At 46.5% G+C, this 26572-nt stretch overlaps 1 protein-coding gene across 2 annotated transcripts in view; it reads left to right on the top strand.

Annotated features, from left to right (window-relative positions):
- The window catches only part of PALS2 (protein associated with LIN7 2, MAGUK p55 family member), an 814942-nt gene that overhangs the window by 448498 nt on the left and 339872 nt on the right, over positions 1-26572 (top strand). For both annotated transcript variants that reach the window (XM_085631658.1, XM_085631659.1), the window contains exon 8: positions 14769-14868. In XM_085631658.1, the coding sequence (XP_085487784.1) occupies positions 14769-14868 (100 nt within the window). The remainder of the gene's footprint in view (positions 1-14768; positions 14869-26572) is intronic.

Raw genomic sequence — 26572 nt, 5'->3', positions numbered from 1 at the left:
CACTACGTGTCGCCCCAGTATCTACCAGAAATGGAGACTTTGTGCCCAAGACCTTAGCAGTGACGTAAGGACCTTGCTGGTCAACACGGAGTTCGACTGGATCCCTCCCTTGCCCCTGGCGGTCCTATGCAAAGTCATGGGTGTTTTCGTAGTCGGACTGCTGGCATTGGTTCTGTCGGGGGCGATCAAAGGTGTTTGGTCTGCCTGGCCTATCGTTGGCGGTGTCGTTCGTGTACCCTCGTCCCTGTCCTCTACTTCTGGGGTCATGTACTATATTTCTGGTGTCTCTATTTCTGTTCATTTCCAGAAGGACCGGGCACTGAGATTTCCAGTGCCCGAACCCTCTACAGAACGCACATTGGTTCCCGTCTAAGTCTCTTCGTCCAGCGTAGGGTGCAGGTGTATGGTCTCTAGGGGGTAGCTGTCTAGGAGCGGTCTGTTGGTAATTTCCTTTAGGGGGCTCCCTTCCTATGGTCACCCCTTGTAACTGAGCTATCATTACTCTTTCCTTCAGTTCCTTTTTCTTTCTTTCGGACGCCCTATCGCTCTCATTCTTTTGGTGTTCGTAGTATTGGGCCATCTGAAGGATAACTGCGGGTTTTGAGGCTGCCCAACTACTCTCGCTGGTCTGTAGCTTCTGGGAGACTTCTTGTGACAGACCCTTCACGTAATTCTGGACAAAGAGGTGGTGTCCGGTTGCAGTGGTCATGTCCTGGCCACTATAATCGGAAAACACTGTCTCGAATCGAGAGAAGTATTCAGACACATCCTCCTGGGGTTTCTGGCGACAAGCCGTCACTATCGACCAGTCTACCTTTCTTTCTGGGATTAGAGTCTTCAATTTCTGTACGATCTTGTCTGGGAGCTCCAATATGGCTTTTGGGGGTTTTTGTCCCGGTTCTCGCTGTTTATCTATGGTATCGAGTGTTACCCAGGTATATCCGAACGGCTCAGCGTGGTCGACTTTCCGGATGTGCTTCCACACGTCAACCGGCAGACATAACCCGAAGAACAAGTCGATATCTGCTAAGGTCATTATTGTTGAACCTAAGGCTGTACCTAGTTCGGTGTAGAAGGCAGTTGGGTTCTTTCTTAAGTCGGGTAGGGTTTTTCTAAAGGTCAAAATGTCTTGTCGGTCCCATGGCTGGTAGACCCAGTTATATACAACCCTTCCTTTCGCATCTTGGTGGTTGATGTCGTCGTGTGTTCCCTGTCCTCATGGGGGGACCCAGTAGGGGGCGGCTTCTTTGATGGGCATCATGGTATCAGCCCTTCTTGCCTGGGGTTCAGTCATTATGGGGGTCTCTGCTTTGGTTGTCTGTCTGTGTTCGTTAAGATGCCGGGAGACCTCGAGTGTACGAGTGAAGAGGTCCGTCACATCGCCCTCTCCTCCTTCCCCAATGTCTACCTTCCTATATAGGGTCGCTAAGCCTTCTGGACCCTTATCGTGGTACCTATCCTCATATGTATTCAGGGCGTGATGACAAAGTCGTACGACGAAGTGTCGTCTGTGGTTATCGGCATACGAGTTATACATGTCTGTTATATACTCCTCACTTTCCTTTCGCTCTACTAGTGTCCTTACTATCTTATCGAGTCCGGCTCGTTCATCCTTTGTTAGTCGATTTACTCTGGCGGAATCTTTCTTTCTCATTTCAGGGTCATCTGACGTTATTGCTAACGTTGTGTTCAGTACAAGAGGCTCGGCTGGCGCGGAGGCCGTGAGGACCGAGGCCCTGGTACTGCTTTCACTTGCGTTTGGGGGTTGTGGGTGCTACACTATAGGTTGGGAGGGAGCGTATGGAGGGGGCATGTAGATGATCGGGGGACCTAATAGTAGTTCGTCATTTGTTTGTTGCCTGGAAGGTAACTCAGGGTAGAGGGCAGAGGAGGTCCTAACAGGGCACTGGCCTGATGTTTCAGACTCTTGTTTTAGTTTAGCTTCCTTTCTCTCCTTTATCTCTTCCTCTAACTTTCTAGCGGCAAGGTGAGCTGCCTTTCGTAATTCCCTTTCTGCTTTTACTTCTTCCCTCTTTTTCCGTTGCGTTGCTTCTTTGCGCCACATGCCGATACTGTCAAGCATAGTAGGCGTTGTTTTATTACTACGTAGAGCTGTTTCTAGTGTTTCTAGTTTGTGATCATCGAAGGATCCCATCAGTGGCCACTGACTCTCGGGGTCCCCCTTTGTATATTTATGCCATAGCTTGCTATAAGCTACGGCGACTAGTCCATATGTAGTGAACATGTCCTTATTAGGGGTGCCTTCCAGTGGAGCCGGATGGTTCACCTCTAATAAGCGGTCCGGGCAGAACCAACTACCAATCAGTGGGGAGAAGACAGGCATGACGGGTTACAACGGGGACAAAAGTCTGCACTACCTATCTTTTCACTGCTTGCAAAGACTAGACAGAATATCTCTGTTCCTTGTTATTTGCAAGCAGAGATACCTCCAAAGAACCAATATCGAACAACTGGTGTTCGGACAATCAATCAATCAATGGGGAGATAAAAATAGGCACGACGGGTTACAATGGGGACAAAAGTCTGCGTTACCTACCCTTCACTATTTGCAAAGACTGGACAGAATATTTCTATTCTACGTTCTTTGCAAACAGAGAATATCTCAAAGAGCACTATTCTTCAAAACAATCAATGTTCGGACAATTAATCAGTGGGGAGATAAAGATAGGCACGACGGGTTACAATGGGGACAAAAGTCTGCGTTACCTACCCTTCACTATCTGCAAAGGAAGAGAGAGTATTTCTACTTTTCTCCGTTTGTAGACAGCGAATATCTCAAAGAGAACAATCAATAAGCAATACTAGTATTTTCAATCAATCAATCAATCGTTTCGCAATTTGTCGTGTTTCACGACCTTACCCGGACCGCATGGACCGTTTATCGTCTTCCGCCTCCAGCGCCCGATGGTCCTCTACTCTCCGTATTTGCTGCGGCACTCCTGATGGTTCCCAGTCAGGACCGTAGATCACTCGAGAGAGGTCTGCTCGGAACCAGTGAAGTTCGGATGATCGGCTGCCAGACGAGGGTCTATCGGCAGGAGCTCTCCCGATCGCTGCAGTCGTTCACTCTGTCGTTGGGACCTCTCTCACTGGATCCACGTGTCGCTGATGGGCCCCACGCTTGGGACGCCAATTGTTAAAAAGGTAGGGGCAGTTGCAGTCGATAACCTTCTAAGTATTGCCCGGCGATAATCGCCTCTTATACCATCCGATAATTAACCAACAAAGAGACAGGCGCCGGAGACTGGAAGGCAGGAAACAAAGTTTTATTCCGTCGGAGAAGAACACATCAGATCAGACAGCAAGGTATCGTCACGAGGTGCTCTAACTGCATCTCTGAGGCCTGGCCTCTTATACACAGGTTTATGACTTTATTGCAGGTTTATCATACATGGCACATTCTTGAGATCGCTTTGATACATGAAAGAACATCCTCAGAATCCCCACTTCAAGCTCGTTCCCACGCATATCTATAGTGGAAGTCCCCACCCCACCCACAGTAGGAGATGGCTATCACACAGCTGGACATTCCCCCAATTCCCGGGGGTGTGTGCGACCGGTCGGGTCTCAGGGGGTGGGGGGCCTTGATCTACTGTAATCCCTTTGATGTGGGGTGTTTCCCTTACAGTAGGGGCAATAAACTACATCCGCAGGGCTAGGTGATGGCCTGGGATCGGCCCGGACAATCGGACGCAGAGGAAGGGGGTTATCAAAGAGATGTATGACCATGTATGGGATGTCGGTCGGGCGTGGGATGTGGTTCCATGGCAGGGTCGCGCAGAAGGAGAGGGTTTATGGCCCATGTATGAGAGAGCGGGGGTGGTCGGCGCGCGGGGGAGGTTCGCAGCGTCAGGGGGACGCGCTGGCGATCGGCAATGAGCAGGGAGAGAGACCAGGGTGCCTAAAATGGCTGCCGTGCGCTTTTCCTGTGTGTCGCGCTGGGGAGGGACAAGATGGCGCAGATAATGTTCAGATACGAACTAAATTTCCACACCAGGTGGTTAATACATAAAGCCTTGAGATCCTTCCTTGAGATATGAGACAGGGTATCAGGTTTGGCAAAATAATCTGAGCAATCTAGGTCATGCTTAAGGTTTTTGACGTAGGCCAACTAGGGAATACATTGGGCCCATTGCAGGTTCAGACAGTCTTTGCTCACGTCCCGATTGAGGCGTGTAGTAACACCTGTCCAGACCTTTTGCCATAATAAGATTGGCTGGATTTTAGTAAGATATGACAGGTATGACAACCCTAATTCAGCATGGCAGATGTACGTTGCCGTGGAATTTGGGACGGCTGACAAAAATCTCAAGAAACTGTTCTCAACTTGCTGAAGGGACTCTACATTTGCATAGCCCCAAATGCCAGCTCCATATACAGCAACTGAAATACAGTTAGCTTTATATATTATCAGCAATTCCTCAGGGGTGTGGAATTTAATAAAATATCTACTTGAGCTGACAATGTGTCAACACAATTTGTTTCAGTAACTTCAGTGTCTGTCGTGACTGCGTAAGCGGCCACTAACTCTCCTGTACTTGTTCTCATGCATGAACCATCCACATAAAGTGTCAGGTCTGGATCTGGTAATGGAACGTCTGTCAAGTCTTGTCTGGGTTTTGTCTTAATAGTAATGACTTCAATGCAATCATGTGCCAATGGGTCTGTTCCACTTAATGGCAAAAGTGTGGCAGGATTTAATGTACTACAGCGTCTGATTTCTATGTGTGGCTGAAACAATGTTAATTCGTAACCTGTCAGTCGTGCTATAGTCAAGTGCTGAGTCTGAGTTCTGTTTAAAAGAACTTCCACGGAGTGTGGAACTTGCACTGTCAATTGATGTCCTAATACTATGGAATCGCTTTGTCTGATCGCTAAAGCTGTCGCTGCGACTGATTTCAGGCATGTAGGCAAAGCCTGAGCTACTGGATCTAATGTGCTAGAAAAATAAGCACACGGCTTGTGTGAACCTGCTTGTTCCTGGGTGAGTACTGACAAGGCAGTACCTTCACGTTCTGTAACGAAAAGTGTAAAAGGCTTACTGTAACATGGTGTCGCTAAAACAGGTGCTTGACATAAGGCTTTCTTTAAGTCTTCAAAAGCTTGTGTATGTGCCTGAGTCCAAGGGAGGACAGTCGAAGTCGCTGCCTCCTGGGTTGTCAACTGAATGAGTGGCTTTACTAAAAATGCATATTGGGGAATCCATTGTCTACAGTACGAAGTGAGACCTATGAAGGCCCGCACCTCCTTTTGTGTCTTGGGTGGTGGCATGTTTACAGTTAACTGGATGCGGTCAGGTGTGAGCTGTCTTCCCCCCTTGGACAGCAAGTGCCCAAGGTACACAACTTGCTGAACACAGAATTGCAGCTTCGAAGGGGACACCTTGTGCCCCTTGTCGGCCAGAAAATGTAAAACCGTCAGTGATGCTTTTTCACATTCGGGTTCGCTTCGGGCGGTGATCAGCAGATCATCGACATACTGAAGCAGTGCAGTGTTAACAGGCATGTGGATACTGTCAAGTTGTCTTTTCAGTGCTTGGCTATAGATGCTGGGGTTTTCTGTGAATCCTTGAGGTGCGCGTGCAAATTTGAAGCTTCGTCCATTTAAACTAAATCCGAACAAATATTGGCTTTCCGGATCAATTGGGACGCTAAAGAAGGCGTTCTTGAGGTCAATTACAGTAAAGAACGTTGCTTCTGAATCAATAGCTGTCAATAATGAAGAGATATCTGGAACCACGGGATATTGTGGTACAATGCATTTATTCAATTCGCGCAGATCAATAATCAATCGATAAACTGGGGGTGCTTTTGGATCAGTCCTTTTAAGAACCGGAATTATAGGAGAATTACATACATTGGAGTCGGTTTCCACAACCACTCCTTGTGCAATGAGCTCGTCAATGATTTGCAGCAAAGCCACTACAGCATCTGGGGGTAACCTGTATTGACGAATTCGTGGTAATACCACTCCTGCTTTGAGTGTGACTCGATATGGTGTAATGTGCATACAACCTACATCAGTAGGGCCTTGTGCCCATAAATGTGCAGGGACATTCTGTAACCGGTGATCCATGTCTCTAAATACATAGTGACCTTTGAAGTCACGCAAAAATAGTCGTACCCCCTCCGGGGAACAACATATTACAGCTCCTAGAGCTTTCAGTGTCTTTATACCTAGCAAGTTTTCTGGGCATGATTTCGTAAGCAATAGATCTGTAGTCCGTGTCAATGGACCGACTGCAAGAGGAAGAGGTTGCGATACTTCATTAACAATAGGCTTTCCTGAAAATCCAAGGGAAATATTCTGTGAGCCTGAGAGGGGTGCCCCTGGAACCTCGTCGTGACTTATAGTTGTTCTGCTTGCCCCTGTATCAATTAAAAACTTTCTGTCTTTCCCTAATACTTGACTATGTACATAAGGACCCTCTTGATCTACGGGAACCTCAATAAGGGGTAAGCCAACTTCCCTCTCTAGGCTGTTTCATGTGTATCGCTGATAATCTGGATAGTCATTTTGTGCATACTGGTACATCTGTTGTGTCGTGTTCTGTGTTGCGGCAATAGGCTGTGACTGTGGTACCGCTACGGTCTGTTGTGCAGCTTGCATAGGCTGTAAATTCTGAGGTACTTGTTGTTGGATCTGATCCTGTCTGGGCGGACGTGGTCTCTCCTTGGTTTTACCCGTAGAGATATTATGTTTCAGAACTGCACAATCGTTTATATAATGACCTGGCTGTTTACAATAGTTGCATGTCCCTTTAACAGGAACTGCTGAATTATTGGACTGTGTCGCACCCTTTTTATGACTGTCAGCTGGAACTGACTGGGCGACGAGCATTTTCATTTTCGTGTCTTTCATACGTCTTTGTTCGTGTTCTTGTTCTTCTCTAATTCTATTCTGGTGGTACTGTAACATTTGTAACATTTGTGACGGGGTATTAGCTTGCCAAGAGCTGTCTACTTTCAATACTCTGTTCTTAACCTGAGGCAAGGAATTCTCAACTAATTTTGTTACAAAAAGATGTGGATATGAATCGCTACTTGCTTTCAGGCCGCTATTAATACCAAAACATTTTTCAAATCGGGAATAAAAATCACTAGTGTCTTCATCGGGTTTCTGTTTGCAAGCTGAGATTGCTCCCCAGTCTTCCTTTTTCGTAGTTAATAAACGTGGCAATACTTGTACTAATAATCCTGGTAATGCTTTAGTTTTGTCTCCAAGCCCTACGCCTGCAGTTCGGGCATTTTCTTCGTTTTCTAATGCTGTCCAATCAATCTTTTGTTCTCCCACCTCCCACTCTTTTTCTTTGAGTTTCTCGTAAATACCGGCAGGCAATAATACTTTCAATATTTTCATAATGTCAGGATAGGTATAATCACCCATGAGTAACATGTCTTTTATTTCACGGTGAAAACCTGCTGGATCTCTGTCATGGCTGGGCACTAATTTTTTTATTTCCAATAGTTCTATTTTAGTTATGGGCGTGTACACGAACACGCGTCTAAAAGTATTATCATCATTTCTAACTGGGTGTACTTCGCGTAAGGGATTCTGTCTGTCTATGTAATACGTCTTTCTTTCCATGGAGGGAGCTGGATCATGTTCTGGACACTAAAAGGCACTATATCTGTGCCGATATTCTAGAATTACTTTAATTAGATCGGTACCTAGACCTCTCCATTTATTCATGAGTAGTTCTATCAGTATATCAGGTAGGGGACCAGGGTCGGAGTGTTGGCCTTTATATAATATAAGGAGATGTTGTATCATGTATATACCAGCTAAACGCTGTTCGTCTGGTGAAAGATTCAAAATCGTATGTACTAGCGCGTCATCACTATATTTATCAGAACTATCAGCCCATTGTACTGCTGACCTGGCTAATTCTTGTTCATCCATAGAATCGAGTACATGGTACCCCATTCGTTCTTGAAGTATTTTATCAGTAGCCTGAAACAAATGTTCAGGAGTCTTTGGGTTTGACATAGCTGCTTGAAAAATTCTCTTACTTTCTGGACGTATCGGACGTATTGAATTATTGAAGGATCTTCCTTTTCCTACATAAGCTATCATTTCTCTAGCTGGTAATTGTAATTGTCCTGTTGTCATTTCTAGTTGTTCCTCATCGCCTGAGGACTCGGTTTTATCTGCATCTGTTTCTCTTTCAGGCTGTTCTTTTTCACATATTTGTTCTACTGTTTTTCTGATCCTTCGGTACATACTTTCTATACTATTCTGTTTATCATGTTTTCCGTCTGCTATATTCTGGCCCCATTTGTTAAGGGCTCTCATTTCTTCCGCGTCTACGCCTGGCCTATCTCTATGTCTTATCAGGCAGTTTATAAAGAAGCGTAACAACAGTTTTTTGCGTGTCCACTTTCTGGTATGCCATGGCTTCGCCAATACTTTCAGGACCTTGCCCTGTTTGGACAAAGTGATATATTTTGTCTAGATGTTCAATCATTCCTGGTAATATCATTAAATAGTTCGCAACTCGTCGTAGACGTACTGATGATAGCATCATTCTGTCGTCTTTACCTGGTACTGGATCATATCTACAATCTGTAAGAGGCTCTTTAAGTATGTCATAATTCGCTGTTTGAGGTGTACGTTGGTGTGCTAGATCCCTATAAGTCAATCGACGCACTGATGGCGGCGTATGAAAACTTCCTGTCGCACCTCCTGAGGTGCTAGGTCCAAAAGGATTCGTTGGGTGTAAGGTAGGAAGAATAGATGCAGGGAGAAGTGAAGGAACGGGCGGAAGGTTTTGGACGGACGGAGGAGTATGTTGCTGCAGAAGCGGGGGCGGATTATCTCGGGGTCGAGCGTCATTAGCAGGTGGTGTGCGTGGCGGCGGAGCATTAACATATTCGGGGGCTATATCGTCTAAATAGGAAGAAAGGAAAATGTCCTTTGCGGTCTTGGGGTGCAATTTAGTCGGAAGCAATGGAGGTGGCAGATCTTTCGGTACTTCCAGGGTGGCCTTAGGTAAACCCTCGGCCAGAAGAGGATACATACCATTCATAAGAGTGTTTCGTTGTCTGTCTACTTGTTCTGCTTTTGCTCGGATTCCTTCCTCAATTAATACATTTTCTCGGGCTCTGTCTGAATCCTCCCTACTTTTCTCTTCTTTTCTGAGCGCTTTCTCTGTGCGTCTATGCGATTCTTTACGCCATAATTCAATGGCATCTTTCTGTGACTGTCTTGCTTTCTTTTTCCATAATGCTTCTTCTACTCTCATGATGCAATCTGCATCCCATGTCCCAGTAGTGGGCCATCTCTGATTCTCTGCTAAATCCTTGGTGTAGTCTACCCATAATTCGAGATATAATACGGCATCTAGGCCATGCTTATGGTACATAAAGTACCCTGGGGTGTCCCTAGGTGGAATGGGAACGGCTTCCTCGAGTATCCCTTTTCTAGTTTTTATCTGTCTTAATTTTGAAAATAACGGCATCTTAAACCTTGCTACTTGATTCTTACTCGGACTTGAACACAATTAATACAATAAACACAGTATTGAAGATCGAACAATCACTCATACCACGACATTTAAAACATATTAAAACATTTTAGAACGAACAATGATAATTAGAATAAAACTAGTTAACTGCATAATACTAGATGTACTGCTAAACAGCACAGATACACTGCTGAAACAGTGCAGACCAGGTCTGTGTACCCAAACCCGTCTTGACCGGCACAAACCAATGTGCACGTCTAGATGCGTCCCCAGCAACGGTACTCACCGGGAAGCACGGAACGGAACAGAAGGCCTCGGAAGTCTGGACTGGACTAGACCAAACTGGACTGGACTCGACTCGTGACTTAGATACTTCGGAACTTCGGAATCTGGTGGGCCTCTGTATACCTCGGATCTTGCTCTCTCAGCTAGACTCTGGTCGGGATTCTCCGCACTCCTCACCGCCTCGTCTGGGTGTTGATCGCAGCCTCAGTCACCCCCGTTGGCCTGAGGGAGATACAGGAAATCCTGCGGGTACGCGTAGTTGTCCGTCCGGCTGTGGCAGGAGACCGGGTCTGCAACGCACCTCCGGCGCGTGGGGTGTGAGAGGTGTCCCTGTTCGGGCGCCAATTATGTGGTAAATTTAATTACCTAGACTTAATTTATGCGGTAAAATTAAATAAGAATAACTCAGTAAAAATAAGAGGCAGAATCCGTGGCATTTGAGGTTTTAAAATGGGTTTATTCCTTACAAAGGAATTGGTTCGAACCAGGCAATCGTATTCCGTCACCACTAAGGTTCGGGAAGGGATAGAAGCAATACTTTATTGACAGGTTGTCATATTTATAGTAAATGCATTACAGTGAAGACATATGCAGAAGGCGTTGCAGCTGAGAAGAGAGATAAGAATACACATACGTAATGAAAAGGCGTTACAATAGGCGTGCATGAGGGCATGTACTAGAAACGTCATTATGATGATGACACAGGTGGGTGGATCCATAAGTGAATCCTGCAAAGTCAGTAGAAATACTTGGCAGAGATGCGCGCACAGTAGCATGACGTGTGATTGACGTGTAACTGGAGGGTGAAGGGGACTTGACATTTAGCCCTACATGAGGAGACAGTAGTCTGGGATGTCAGAACAACCTAATCCCAAATCGTATCTAATATCTTGTGTTTAAGGAACTGTATTATCTGGAAGGAAAGGTCTCTCAGGCAGAGGCTATCCTATACTAACTACTAGTGCGTGTATAAGCGTCTATGGGTCTACATGAGATGCGAGGGGCATGGGCCTACCATGGCAACAGAAGCCATGAATTACTTGCACGGAGACAGTAAGGCCGGGCCCTTTGCTCTGTAGCTGGAAGGATGTTTACCTAAACTACTAGACAGAAATGCATTTCTCAAGGAGCGGAGCAGATAACTTGAAGGCTGAATACAGTTTTTGGCAGGCCACAGGCCGGGCCAGGCACCGTTAGCCGCGCAGGAAGTAAGACAAAGGTCATGGATACAGATGCAGGTCCAGGCTGGAGCATTCAGAGGCAGAAGGCAGGAAAAGCTCGATGGCAGAATTCAGGGCCTACCTTGCCAGAGCTGGAAAACGTGAAAAGTATACCATATAAAGACGGTGGCAAGGCATACTTAGGAACGGAATATTCGACCCATTCATGGTGGATCTGAAAGAGGACATGTTAACGTTGGACACATATGTATTTGCATCTTCATAGCTTGAAGTGGAGGGAACATACATGTACTTGTAGCATGTACATGGAGCCGTTGGGGTCTAAGATAGGGGACATAATTGACCATAAAAATTCATATTTCCTCACAGCCCTTCCCAAGAACCCTGTGAGCCAAACCCTTAGCAGAAGGGGAATTGCCCGCCTTAACCTCTGCTGACCCACCTTGGGTCCCCTTCATGCCATGGTATTGCACCCTGATGTGATTCTCCGCCCCCCCCCCCCCCTCCTCACCCACCATAGAAGGAGAGAAAAGAGAAAAGGAACAAAACAAAAAAAGCCAAAAAAAACAATTTGTTCCTTTTAACTTGTCCTTCGTAATTTGCTGCAGAAGTTCCTGTGCTTCCTCCAGATTTGAAAACATATGAAACTTCCCACGAACTAGGTCTCGCAAATTTGACTGTTGTGCAATGGCTGCTTGCACCCCCTGTCCCTTGAATAAATAAAGGAGTTTAACAAACTCCTTTCGGCGACGTGCAGCCGCAGCGCTCATATCTGAAAAGATGCGACAAAGAGGGACCTCTCGTGTTGAATTTTTTTTTTTTTAGTTGCCCTGGTCAGTATTTGCTCCTTAAAACGATAGTCCGCAAAATTCACTAAAATAGTTCTGGGAGGTTTTGAATTTGGAAATGGCTGTGCTGGAACTCTATGGGCACGGGTGATTATAAGATCCCAAGAGAATTCAGGAAGGACTGTGTCTTTTATAAAGGACTCTACCAATTGAGCCAGTTGTGATCCTTCACACCCCTCCGGGACACCCACCAAACGAAGATTAGTCCAGCGTGAGTGATTTTCCAACTCCTCCAGTTTCAATTCCAGTGAGTTCTTTTTTCTTCTTATCCTCTGAAACCTGCTGCTGAATTGAGGTTATCTGTTCCTCCAACTGAGAGATTCTTGACTCAGCCTCCTGCAGACGAGATGGTAGAGCCCCCATTGCCTCAATTTTCGAAAATCGTGTATGTAGTGCTGCGATTTCGGCTGCCTTAGTATAATCCTGGGCGTAGTTTGCGAAGTAGCGCTACGTGTAGCTACGCGAAGTGGACTTTGCGTAGCTTCGCAAACTGCGTAGTGCACTGTGCAAGATGCTGTTCGCACTGATTGCACAGTGCTGTATGCTTGTCCACACTGTGCAATCAGTGCAAACTGCATCTTGCACAGTGCAAGCGGTCATTTTCTGCCGCTCGAGTAGATTTCTATTCGAGCTGAAGTTTTCTCAACGCGGACTGGTAGTTACTCATCGCGAGCAGTCGCGAGCATATGCGACCACTCGCAATGAGAAACCTGACCTCCCCGCATTGAGAAGCTCTCCAGGAGGTTTATTTTTCCATGCTCGCGATCGGCAACTTTATGTTGCTGATCGCGAATGAGGAAAAAGTCTCGCCGGGATGTCATTTTGCTTGCTCGCGGTCGCCCACTTGATGTTGAGGACCGCGAGCAAGCAAAAAATTTCTGCTGCACGACGCTACGTGTGTTTGCACTGTGCTACGTGCAATTTGCATAGTGCGAAGTAGCGCAAAGTTCGCAAACTACGTGAGCATAGCGTAGTACTTTGCCCAGGCTTACCTTAGTAGCTTTCATCTCCCTGATCTCCTCTAATATGAGATTAAGCATACTTTTTATATCGCACTGAAAACTGAGTCCAGAGCAGAACCCGGTGCAGAACCCGATGCAGATCCCGTTGCAGATATTTTAAATGCTTCGAAAGCCACTTCCTTAGTGCCTTCAGATGTTTCTATGGATAACGCAAGAGGAGAAGACTGCCTTATTGGGTGGAAGAATAGAGGAGCCACGTTAGTAAAAGTTGTAGAGGAGGGCTGGAGTTGATCAATTTGTACAGCTTTTGCTCCTTGAGTATCCTGCTTAGGAGGCTGCTGCGGAGGAGAGAGAGGAAGCTGCATTAAAGATTGAGAGGGCTTTACTTTCTTGAAAATCACATACTCCTTGCTCTTGCCAGGCATCAAGCAGGGGGGGGGGGTTTATTTGCATACCATCTGGATTTTCCATTGGAGGCATTTTATCCTGATTTACTATCTCCAAGGCTGTGCCAACACTGTTGCTTTCTATGCCCAGAATAGTTGAATTCGTCGCTGCCTGACAAACTCTGTCTGATCTATCCTGAGGACACCCATGACCACCTTCGCTTTGCTCTCGGCAATCCTCCTTTGAACTTGAGGAATTAGCTACAGGAGTAGAGCCTCTACGATTTTTTTGGACTCGCTCCCTCGCCGCTTTTGACGTGCCCTGAGCCGTTTTCATTTGCACATTGCGATTTTTTGATTTAGGGGGTATACTTGAATCTGACTGAGTCGGGGTAGTGGGGTTTTTAGTATGCCTCCCCATTGTATTAAAGCCGGTACAGTATTTTTACTGAAGGAAACCCCGAATGTATCTTTTTATTTAACGTTAAGGAGAATTCTTCTTCCCCTTTCCCAGTCTCTCGCTGCTTCCAATATTGCTGGTATCTAAAATGAAAACGATTCCAGCCTCCAGGAATCAAGCATTACAGACCCCCCCCCCCCCCCCCCCCCCCCCCCCCAAAAAAAACCCCGAAGAAAACCAGCTTTAGGAAGTTTTGGGAAGTTTGGGGGTTAAAGTGCCAGGCAGCAACAAAATGTCACTATGCAAAATTCCAGCCCTCCAAGCTTTCAGAAGACCGCAGCTCCGTCTCTCCACGGACCTCAGGAAGGCACAGCAGCTAAACTGCAACAATGTATCCAAGTATCAGCCTTGACTCAGCTGAAAACGCCGTGCAGTACCTCCCGCCATTGCAGCTCTCCTAGCTTCCAAGACTGAAACAGGACAGGACAGGACTGAAACAATGTATCTGGCGTTGGAGCTTCAGAGGCTCCGGCTTCTCCACGACCCTCAGGGAAGTCAAAAGCGGCAACACTGTATCAGCTTGCTTGCTGAAACACCATGCTTCTCAGCTCTCACCGCCATCGCACCTCTCTCCTCTCTGGTCCCTCCAGGTAAGGGGCGGGCCACAATCAGCTGGCTATGCGCAGGCGGGATCTGCCATAGCCCCGTCTGCCCAAACACCGACTATCGTATGACTACTTCTATGCGATCCTCCTCATTTTTATGTATCTATGGTCTGTGATGTGGTTGATGATATTGAAAAACAAAAAATCCTTCAATGGAGATTCTTGACATGAGGTTTTTTATCCAAAATATGAAAGCTGTTCTACTCTTTAAAACGGGTCATTAACCTACGAGATAAGTATAGAATGCATAAATGATTGAACATTTTTCTGTTTTATGTGTCATGTGTATGCCTTTTGTGTATCCATTAGGTGATGAGCAGGATGTGTTCTTATTATAACTAGCAATTATGTGAAATAAAACTAAGGAGTTGTATTTCGGGAAATTGCGTATACTGTATCAGCTGTTAAGAGCACATTTTAAAATAGTGAGTTGATTGAGTTTTACTTAAATAAAGATGACGTCTTTTGCTTGCAGTCCACTGTTCATTTGTTTGAACCGGACGATAATCTAAAGTTGTAGTTGTTTCAATTCAAGGTTTAACAACTGATTTCAGGCTAGCCATGTTAAAGAAGGAGGAAGTGCAGGCCTCATCCCCAGCCAGTTCCTAGAAGAGAAGAGGAAAGCATTTGTTCGAAGGGACTGGGAAAATTCAGGTAACTTTTCATTCAAAACATAAAATGCTTACATTGATTTTTAATAATCCATTTAAGTTAATCTGTTATTAAAAACATTTTATTGCGAATTGAATATGAAAATTGCCATTTCACGGAAAAAGTAGTTAATGGTAAAGACCGGTTAAAGATACCATATTATAAACAATATTTGCAAAAATGTGGTTATTGAATGGCAGCTGTGCCTACAAAATTGTCCTCTGCTTTTCTTCTGTATCATTCTTTTGCAGTCCTTAGTTTTTGTGAATCTTTATTGCTTCCTTGTGGCAAAATGATCTCCTCAATTAAAATGTATGATTTTATTTTTGCTCTTAACTTTTTCGTAGATAAATAGTGCCTTATTTAGTAACTTTTCGTGTTGAGTCTTACAGCGGTAAGAAAAAAAGGAAATGACACCTTAACATTCTGTAGTTTTACGTGTTAATGCATTACTGACCTTGATATAGCCACCACTAAGCTATATGAAAACTTGGTCAGGCCCCTCCCCCTGTTAAATGAACTTGTTGAGTGTTTGATCCACATCTATGGAGCAGCGCTCTCCTACCGCCCCTCGTACTGCGATGTTTTGAGGTAGTTCTTGGACCCCGGTATTACTGTCCTGCGATAACCAGAAGTGTCCTGTTGCTGTATCCTCAAGTCAGGGCTTGGTACCGGCGGCCTTTCTGGTCCTGGCTTGCCGCTCCTTGCCTTTCCTTTGGTTGCCCCGTAGGAAGGGGCTACTATCCTGGGAGATTGCTCAGTTACTTGATCAATTGAGACCAAGACCTGAAAGAGGCAGCAGAGGCGGCGAGTTAGCAGAAAGCTAACTGAGGGCACAGCGGGAGCACTGCAACGACAGCAAAGGGATTGGCAATGCCTACATTTCTGTTGGCGAGTGGGGCCTCAGGGCAGACGCAGGCCACACCCGGAACTAACCAGGCCACCTCCTCATCTTCCTAGGGCACACACTCAGCAGCCGCCGTCTGACGGCGACTGCACTCGCAGGGGAGGCCGAGTCGTCACCCAGTCGGGGCTGCCTCCTGGGGCCTCGTAAGGCCACCCGCTGTCAGGACTTTAGGTCTCAGACTCGGGTTGGCCATTGGATCGGCACAGAGCGCCAGTGCTGCTCCAGCACCTGTGAGCTCCAATTCAGCCCCGCCTTCTGCATGTGCCGTCAACAGCCTGCTTCCCGTATCTGTCCGTATTATCGCACACCACAAACTTCTCTTTCTCCAAGGAATATATATATATCTGTGTATCTCACATGTACACCACTGGCTCAAATAACTATCTACATAGACCATCACCATTGGAAAATCTCTTAAAGTGTCATATGGTGTTTAACTAGAAGAACAACAAGATTCTGTGTTTTCTTTGTTCTAGAAACACCAAACCCAGTACAAAGGAAAAGTTTTTCTTCCAATACTGCCCAGTGCGATTCAGCAAGGAAGTATTTTAAAAAAAATCCAGCAACAGCCAAATATATTACTCGGAGGATTGAGGAAAATATTTTCATGAGGTGCTGTTAAACGTTATAGATGATTAGATGGGGAGCATATGCCCAGCAGCAAACTGAAGGCAATGTAGTCACAGGCACAATGCTGACCAACAAGTACTGAGATTTATTCAAACCAGAGACAGAGAAGGGAAAGCAGCAGAACCAAAGAATTTGCAATTTCTGCCAAGTTACAAGACCATACCCTTCCACCTCCGACTGCAGGGCACCACTATGGGGAAAGCCTGAGCTGTCGGCCCTGAAAATGGGAAAAGATCACCTCGGACAAATGGGTGTTATGAACAGTCACACCAGGATATTCCCTAGAACTCTTGCAATTATTAGGAGAGATTAAGTACTTTTTTTAAAGAAGGTAAAGGTGCTATTCCTAGAGAGCAATAGTTTGAGTTCCGCAAGAAGAACAACATCAACAATTATATTTTTGCTTCCTGATGCCAAACGCAGGTTTAATACTGTGACATGCTCAACCTATGGTTTCAGAACCCCTCGACCAAGGCACAAAGGTTCAAGATGACTACATAACAAGATGTAATTTCCACTGCTCAACCAGCAAACTATTTGGCCACATAATATTTCAAGCATGCATACTTCGGCATCCTCATGCAGAAGGTGACAGGCCATCTATGTGAATGCGTATCTAGACGGTTTACTAGAAAGGGACCATTCCTTCAACAAACCATGCCAGATCATTACAAAGAAGGCATGTGACATCAGTTTGTGTTTCCTGTAAAACGTAAAAAAGTAATCCGTCAGTCCATTCTAAATACAATATTTTCGTTAAGTCATGAGAAATTCAGGCAATTCAATGGTCATACCATTGCAATAGAGATGTGGAATGAGCCTTTTTAGGGGCCCACCCTTATCTGTCCACGGGTCCTTAAACCAACACAGAAGAAATTGGCACTGAAGCTGGAATTCAAAAATAACAAGTTTATTCACTCATGAGTGAGACCACGTCCATACAACACCCTCAAGTGGTCCTGGAGGTAGTGACTTGAATACATAGACCATGGGCCTTATATACTGTGTTTGTTGCGGAGTAAGCATGTAGACTCAAATAGAAGGTACAAACATACACAGGAATAGCTTTCTACTAACATGGGCAGATGGATATCACTTAGTCAGCAAAGTGGGAGGGGAGACTGAACTACTTACATCAGTTTGATATGATAGACAGTTACATTCTCAAACAGGTGCATTGTAGCAGCTACAGGCCTTTCTGAGCTCATACATTGCTTGAGCTTAGAATAGAAGGAGTTAACTAAAGCTGATGACTCAACAGAATAGGAAGGCAAGCAACAGTGAAGACGGCACATCACAAGGCTAACAAAAATGGTAGCCACAACCAAGATGGCTTCAGCTCATGCTAACAGCAATTATTTTCGATTTCCACAGAGAGAGCTGGGATTTTGGGATTGTTTGCATCAATCAGGTTTGACTGTCTCTGCTAGCGAGGAATATGAAGAAATTGCTGAGAATGACGGGATTCTGTATACCATATGCATGGGTCCATATGCGAACAGTGCAGTAATGATAAAATAAACAGTGGTCACAGGCTGGAGAACTGAGAGCATCTACCGGTCGGCACTAGCAGAGTAGTTAAAGCCTTACAGTTGTGAACAAAGCACAGTATGTTGAGGGGCTCTTTTCCACATCGCTGGGCCCCACTACGATGATAACATATAGGGGCACTTTTGAACAAACTACAAGTAGAAGGACATTGGTCCTCAGAAGAAAGAGTAAAACATTACGTTCGAGGCATATGAGCTGCAGATCACACACTTAGAATAGTAGATTGCCATCTGGTGTTGGGCTTGGATGCTTGCAGGTTGTTGTTGTCTTCAGAAGAAGTCTTTGGTCACGAGATAGGTGACTCCTCCCTTGGACGACAGTGCGCATGGGCATCAACTCCATCGTTAGATTGTTTTTTTCCGCCATTGGGTTCGGATGCAACTTTTCCGCTTTTCGAAGCGAAAAACTTCCACAAAACATCGAAGCACCTTCATCCTCGACATCGATTTCATCGGCTCGATTCCGGACATCGACGCGGGCCGCTGGGCCTATCCACGCCGTGAGGCCTACGGCTCATGGAAAGGACGCCTTTCAAAAAATGCCACCTGAACACGACGAGTCCAGCTGTCCAGCCTGCGCATCATTTCGATCCAAAAAGACCATTCGAGATCGAAGGGCTCGACGCCACAACATGGCACAAAGACCAGCTCCGGAACCAGAGGACATCTTTGATGAGGGCCCTGATGTCCCGGAAGAAGATTCCGAGGATCTACAAATCATCTCTGAAGCAGACGACTCAGACGACCCCATCACTCCTGGGCAACGTGTGAGTACTACTGCCCCTGCCCCAACCCCTCCAAAACCAAAGGCATTGGTCAAGACTTCGCCTGCTGGCCCCAGTCGAGACCGAAAACATCCTTCAGAAGCCCCGCCTCCGGGCTCGGCTCCGAAGAAACATAAGCCTTCCGGTGCCGCATGTCATTGTTCAGAAGACAAAAGACCACTCGGCACCGAAATCGACTCCGATGCCTTCGGCCCCGAAAACACCAAGGCCAATAGATAAACCGGCACCGAAGGTTCCCAAGCCTAAGGATGCAACTTCGGCTCCGAAACCATCATCGGCACCGAAACCACCGGCTAAGGACTCTCATACACCTCCTAAAGCCAAAAACTCCATCGATCAACCAAAACCTCGATCGGAACCGAAAAAATCACCTCCAAAACCTGTTCCCGAGGAACAAGAACTTTTCCATCCAGATCTCATTGATCCAAGGCAGAAAAAGATTTATATTAATCCAAAGACTGGACATGTCACCGCAGTGCCATGTAAAAAACAGAACCTAGACACACCACCTGCCCCAGTTCCTATAAATAAGAAGACTCTGCAACATCACCTATGCCTCCTTCCTCTCCTATACTGCCTTCTAACCCACCCCCTCTGCCTATACCACCCTTGCCTTTACCTTCTCCATCACATACACCACCTCCACAGGATGATGATTATGACCTAGGGCAGAGTTACTCATAGTACGGCCCGGCAAGCCTTCCTCGGTGGCCCGCGGACCTTGCAGACATCCTACATGTGTTTTAAAAAAGAAATTAAATAGTGTTAGCAAACACTGTCGGAGTGTCGGGTGCAGCAGCCCGGACTCTGAGACTCTGCTCTGTGGGTCCGGGGGATTCCAGTGATTGTCAAAGTGGAGATGCAGGGGCCTAAGAGGTGAAATACAACAAAGCTTTAACATGTAAATGGTCTTTTAAAGACCCATGAAGTACTCGGGTGGGGCTGTGTGTGAGCGCTGGGAATCTGTCTCAGTGCGGCTGTGTGTGTGTGCGCTGGGAAGCTGTCTCAGCCCGTGACGGAGGGAGGGAGAGGAAGGGAGACAGAGAGAGGCAGAGAGGGAGGGAGGGAGGGAGGGGGAGGGAGGGAGACGGAGGGTGACAGAGGAAGGGAGGGAGAGAGACAGAGGGAGAGGGAGGGAGGGAGACAGAGAGAGACCGAGGGAGGGAGACAGAGAGAGACAGAGGGAGGGAGACAGAGGGAGGGAGACGGAGGGTGGGAGACGGAGGGAGGGAGATGGAGGGAGACGGAGGGAGGGAGATGGAGGAAGACGGAGGGAGGGAAAGGGAGATGGAGGGAGACAGAGGGAGGGAGGGAGACAGAGGGAGGGAGAGGGAGACAGAGGGAGAGAGACAGGGAGGGAGACAGGGAGAGAGAAGACGGAGGGAGGGAGACGGAGGGAGGGAGACGGAGGGAGGGAGATGGAGGGAGACGGAGGGTGGGAGACGGAGGGAGGGAGATGGAGGGAGACGGAGGGAGGGAGAGGAAGCGGGAGATGGAGGGAGACAGAGGAAGCGGGAGATGGAGGGAGACAGAGGGAGACAGACGGAGGGAGGGAGACGGAGGGAGGGAGACGGAGGGTGGGAGACGGAGGGTGGGAGACGGAGGGTGGGAGACGGAGGGTGGGAGATGGTGGGAAGGAGACAGGGAGGGAGGGAGACGGAGGGAGACAGAGGAAGGGAGGGAGATAGAGGCAGAAGGAGGGAGGGAGACAGAGAGGGAGGGAGAGGGAGAGAGCGGGAGGGAGACAGAGAGGGAGACAGAGAGAGTGGGAGACAGAGAGAGTGGGAGACAGAGGGGGAGACGGAGAGAGATGGAGAGGGAGAGAGACGGATAGAAGGAGAGAGAGAGGGGGACGGAGGGAGACAGAGGAGGGAGGGAGGGAGATGGAGAGAGAGATATGTGTATGCCGGGTCCGGTGGCTCATGGTCACAGTTTTTTTTTGCTCTAGCCCCGCCCCCGCCCCCTCCCCCAATGACCCCACCCCCAAGGTGCGGCCCTCGGCCACAAACCACACTGTAAATTTGGCCCCCAAGAGAAAGTTTGTGGGTACCCCTGACCTAGGGGGTGGGGGTGACCCTAATGATCCGTTCACGGATCCAGCTACCGCACCACTGGATGATTGGGCATTCCCTCTACCAGACATGCCTGACCCTCAGCCATATCCCTCCAAACCATCACCTCCAGATGATCACCTGGGGTTTGGCCAATTATTAAATGGAGTGGCACTTTACCATGGCGTTACTATGCACTCCGACGCACCTGAGGAAGACTTCCTATTAGATACTTTTGAGCAATCTCAAAAGTCTGTACAAATTCTGCCTATGATTAAAGGAGTCATAAAACACGCCCGAGGTATTTAAAGACCCAGTCCGTGCCAGGGTTCTTAACCCAAGGATAGAAAAGAAATATAGGCCTGCCCCTGAAGACCCCGGTTACATCAAAGGGCAGCTCCCTTTGGATTCTTTGGTCGTTTCCAACGCTAGAAAACGCGCCAACTCCCAAACCACAGGAGATACACCACCCCGACAAAGAATCCAAACTGTTAGAAGCCTCGGGCAAAAGAGTAGCAGCACAAGCCTCTAATCATTGGTGTATTGCCAACACCCAAGCCCTACTAGCACGCTATGACGGGGCCCACTACGACAAATTAGAGACTCTATTACAACATCTGCCAGAGCAATATAAAACCCAGGCAAATTACCTTATCCAGGAGGGAAAACTTATTTCAAATGCGGCAATTAAATGTGCGCTTGACGCCGCAGACACCGCATCTAGAGCAATTAACACAAGTGTGCTCCTTCGACGTCATGCCTGGCTACGCATTTCAGGCTTTAAGCCAGAGGTACAAACTACCATACTTAGTCAGCCATTCAACCAGGAACAGCTCTTTGGGACAGCAGTAGACACTGCCCTTGAAAAAATGAAGGACACAGAGACTGCTAAGTCCATGGGAGCATTACAGTCTCCCCAACCACGTGGCTCCTTTCGGCGCTCCTTCTATAGAGGAGCCTCCAAAAATATGGGAGCGGACACCTCCTCTACATTCAAACCCGCTACACAAACATCCCCCAGTAGAGGATATTTTAGAGGCGGATACAGAGGAAACCACAACAAGGGGCGAGGTCGTGGTAATAACACTCGTACCTCCCCTGCCACAAAACAGTTACTTTCCTCCACTCCCCCCAGACCATTCCACTCCAGTCAGGGGAAGACTAAAACAGTTCCTACCTGTCTGGAACTCCATCACAACAGACAAGTGGGTAAGACAAATTATCCAGTATGGTTACTGCCTGGAACTCACAACTACCCCCCACACATACTGCCCAAACAGCGTTCCATGTCACCAGACCATCTTACGCTCCTCAAACAAGAGGTTCTCTCATTGCTTCAAAAACACGCAATAGAACCAGTTCCCTCAGAGCATCAGGGTACAGGGGTATACTCACTCTACTTCCTAATCCCCAAGAAGGACGGGACTCTAAGACCAATACTCAACCTCAGACCCCTAAATCTGTATATCAACTCAGATCATTTCCATATGATCACTCTTCAACAAGTGCTCCCACTTCTGCAACAAGGCGATTTCCTTGCCACACTAGATCTCAAGGACGCCTAATTCCACATTCCCATACATCCTGCCCACAGGAAGTATCTAAGGTTTGTGGTGGACGGACAACACTACCAGTTTACAGTCCTTCCATTCGGGGTAACAACCGCGCCCAGAGTATTCACGAAATGACTGGCAGTAGTAGCAGCACATCTCAGAAGACAACAAATTCATGTCTTCCCGTATCTAGACGACTGGCTAATAAAAGCCAAGCCATTCAACAAATGTGTTCTACACACTCACCAAACCATCCAAATCTTACACACTTGGGATTCACAATCAACTATCCCAAATCTCATCTCCAACCCTCTCACATACATCAGTATCTAGGAGCCACCATAAACACCTCCACAGCCCTAGCATATCCCAGCCCAGCCAGGATAGCCAATATACAAGCTCTTATAACAAAATTTCAAATCCAACACTCTCTTCCAGCAAGAGTGTTCATGCAACTCATAGGCATGATGGCGTCATGCATCTTCATTGTACCTTATGCAAGACTTCAAATGCGTCCCTTGCAAGAATGTCTAGCACGTCAGTGGAACCAGGCTCACGGACAACTTGCAGATCTGGTGTTGGTGGACAGCCGAACACATCGCTCTCTGAAATGGTTGAACATAACAAACCTGTCCAAAGGGTGGCCGTTCCTCGAGCCTCTTCCACAGATAGTGCTGACAACAGACGCCTTGCTCACAGGATGGGGAGCCCATCTCCTCGGCCACACCACTCAGGGCAAATGGACCACTCAACAGAAAGTGCTCCATCTCAATTACCTGGAACTGCTAGCAGTGTTCCTAGCTCTAAAATCATTCCAACTACATCTCCAGAACAAAACTGTCCTCATCCGGACAGACAACATGACAGCCATGTATTACATACAAAAACAAGGAGGCACACATTCTCTCCAGCTTTCCCAGCTCGCACAGAACATTTGGAGATGGGCCATTCCCCAGAACGTACACCTACTTGCAGAACCCCTTCCAGGGGTTCACAATCAAATTGCCGATCTGTTAAGTCGACAAACTCAACAGATCCACGAATGGGAACTACATCCCCAAGTCCTACTGCCCTTTTTCCAACAATGGGGCCAACCAGACATAGATCTGTTCGACACACACGAAAACGCAAAATGCCCAACCTTCGCCGCCAGGTTTCCCCACCCGGAGTCAAAGGGCAATGCGATATGGATGAACTGGTCAGGCAGATTTGCGTACGCTTTTCCGCCTCTCCCTCTCATTCCATTAGTGGTACGCAAGCTCAGGCAACAGTCTCTCAAACTGATCCTAGTAGCTCCCACATGGGCACGCCAGCCGTGGTTCCCAACATTACTGGAACTCTCGCTAGTTCCACACCAAAAACTGCATCTCTCCCTGTCCCTATTAACCCAGAACCACAGAGAAATCATCAGACACACAGACCCAGGTCAACTCAATCTGGCAATCTGGCTCCTGAAGTCCTAGAGTTCGGTTACCTCAACCTGCCACCAGACTGCATGAATATTATAAAGGAGCCCAGAAGACCTACCGCTAGAGCCTGCTATGCTGCAAAATGGAAGAGATTTGCCATTTACTGCACTAACAATCGTATAAACCCACTGGATGCATCCATCCAGGACATCATTTGCTACTTACTGCACTTGCAAAGATGTAATTTGGCATACTCATCCATACGTCTCCACCTAGCAGCATTAGCAGCCTACTTACAAAATCAACAACACTTGTCACTCTTTAGAGTACCTGCGATCAAAACCTTCATGGAAGGCCTTAAAAGAATTATTCCTCCCAGATTACCACCCTCTCCAGTGTGGAATCTAAACATTGTTCTTACAAGGCTCTTGGGACCCCCCATTTGAACCTCTGCATAAATGCAAACAACAGTTCCTCACATGGAAAATGGCTTTCCTTATCGCTATCACATCCCTCAGAAGGGTAAGTGAAATCCAGGCTTTAACCATACAAGAACCATTCTTACAATTACACTGTAACAAAGTGGTTCTTAGAACAAATCCGAAATTCCTTCCAAACGTCATATCTCCGTTCCATCTTAACCAATCAGTAGAGTTACCCATGTTCTTCCCAAATCCAGACTCGGTAGCTGAAAGCTCTTCATACCTAAGACGTTAAAAGAGCCCTACTTTAGTACATTGACAGAACCAAAACATTCCCCAAAACAAAACAATTGATTGTTGCTTTCTCTCCACCACATAAAGGCAACCCCATTTCCAAGTCTGGGATAGCTAGGTGGATAGTTAAAGGTATCCAAATATGCTACCACAAGGCTAAACACACACTAACAGTTCCCCCTAGAGCGCATTCCACACGCAAAATAGGGGCTTCCATGGCATTCTTAGGAAACATTCCCTTGGAAGATATTTGTAAGGCAGCCACATGGTCTACAACACACACCTTCACTAAACACTATTGTGTTGACGTGCAAGCAAAGCAACAAGCTTCTGTGGGTCAGGCTGTCCTTAAAATTTTATTTCAAACTGCTCCAACCGATACAGGTGACCACCACTAGGGGAGATACTGCTATATAGTCTATCCTAAGTGTGTGATCTGCAGCTCATGTGCCTCGAACGGAATATGCTACTTACCAGTATGCATCTGTTCTTGGCATGTAGAGCTGCAGAGCCACACACGCCCACCCACCTACCCGGGACCTGTATCTGTTCCAGCATTGTCTTACTTAGACATTACACATGGACATCTCTCTCTTTTCTGCAAACTCCATCATTTCCCATCATGGCGAAAAACAATCTTGGCGAAAAACAATCTAACAATGGAGTTGATGCCCATGCGCACTGTCGTCCAAGGGAGGAGTCACCTATCTCGTGACCAAAGACGACTTACGAAGACAACAACCTGCAAGCATCCAAGCCCAACACCAGATGGCGATCTACTATCCTAAGTGTGTGGCTCTGCAGCTCTACATGCCAAGAACAGATGCATACTGGTAAGTAGCATATTCCTTATCCTCTGTAGCTGAAACAGACTTCCAAGCCTTGATAATCTTCCAGTAAATATTAAAATGAGTAGTACAAATCCAGACAACCACCACCACAGTGTTTTATTTCAACAAAATACTATCCTAACTCAGGGGATATGACACTTGGCCATTCTCAACAGTGAATCACTTGTGGTACATTATCTACCAGGAGAGCAATTTACCATTGCAAATACCTTAAGCAGAACAGTTGGGACAGCTAATGTATGAGTTGAATCAACACATTTTAGACTAAACTTTTGTTAAGAGGTGTGGATCTAATATTGAAATGTTTTCCAGCCAATGTCAGTGAAAAATGCCCACACCTCTTTACCTGGTACCTGTAATCTCAATTGAAGGAGAAATCTGAAGTACACAACCTTTGTATGGGGTTTTCCACCAATACCTCTCCTACTAGTAGTCATTCACAAGTATGTTCCATCTAAAATGACAAAATGTCTCTTTACCATGGTGGGTACACAAACCATGGTATTCCCATCTCATGTCTATTTTGCAATACATTCAGCGGAAGATGCTAGCATTCCCACTCCTCCCAGTGCTACATAACCAAATGTGGCACTCTGAATCCAAGAGTCTGATCTTGGGTGCCTGGCTCCATAGGGCATAGAGTTTGATCACTTAAATATGTTTGATACATTTATGAATGTGTGAAGGGAAGCAAGGAAACCACTGCACGGAAGTACTATGTGGCAAAGTGGAAAAGGTAGATTAGTCAGTGTTTTTCACGTCACAAAGTAGAAGGATGAGAACGTAAATACCATACACAGTTGATAGAGTGCACGCTCAGTTTTCTGTCACTGGTGATACCTTTGTCTGCTGTTACAGCATAGCTGATGGGACAAAGACAGCAGTCCGGTTTTTCAGTGCCACTGTTGAAGCTTTTTTTGGGATGGGTCAAAGATGCTGTATCCCTCACCATAATATCAAGAGCACATAGAAATGTAAATATTTCTTTAAGTAAACCATTATTACCATAATTTGAAAAAATGCACAAAGCAATAATAAAACATTTACCTTTCGAGACGTTTTTTCCAATTGCTTTCTTTGCACAGAGGAAGTCTGACTCTAACATACATATGTGCAGATACACAAGCATAAAGTAGTTATGAGTACAAATCCAAAATCGTATTCCAAGAGAAGCTTCTGAAGTTCATCTTAATCAATTAATACACTTGTGATTATTTTGTTTTCAAGAAACAATGTAAACAAAGGTTACTAAAGA

The sequence above is a fragment of the Triturus cristatus genome, chromosome 10 (assembly GCF_964204655.1).
Source record: "Triturus cristatus chromosome 10, aTriCri1.1, whole genome shotgun sequence".
Taxonomy (NCBI): Eukaryota; Metazoa; Chordata; class Amphibia; order Caudata; family Salamandridae; genus Triturus; species Triturus cristatus.
This window is presented reverse-complemented; position numbering and strand designations above follow the sequence as displayed.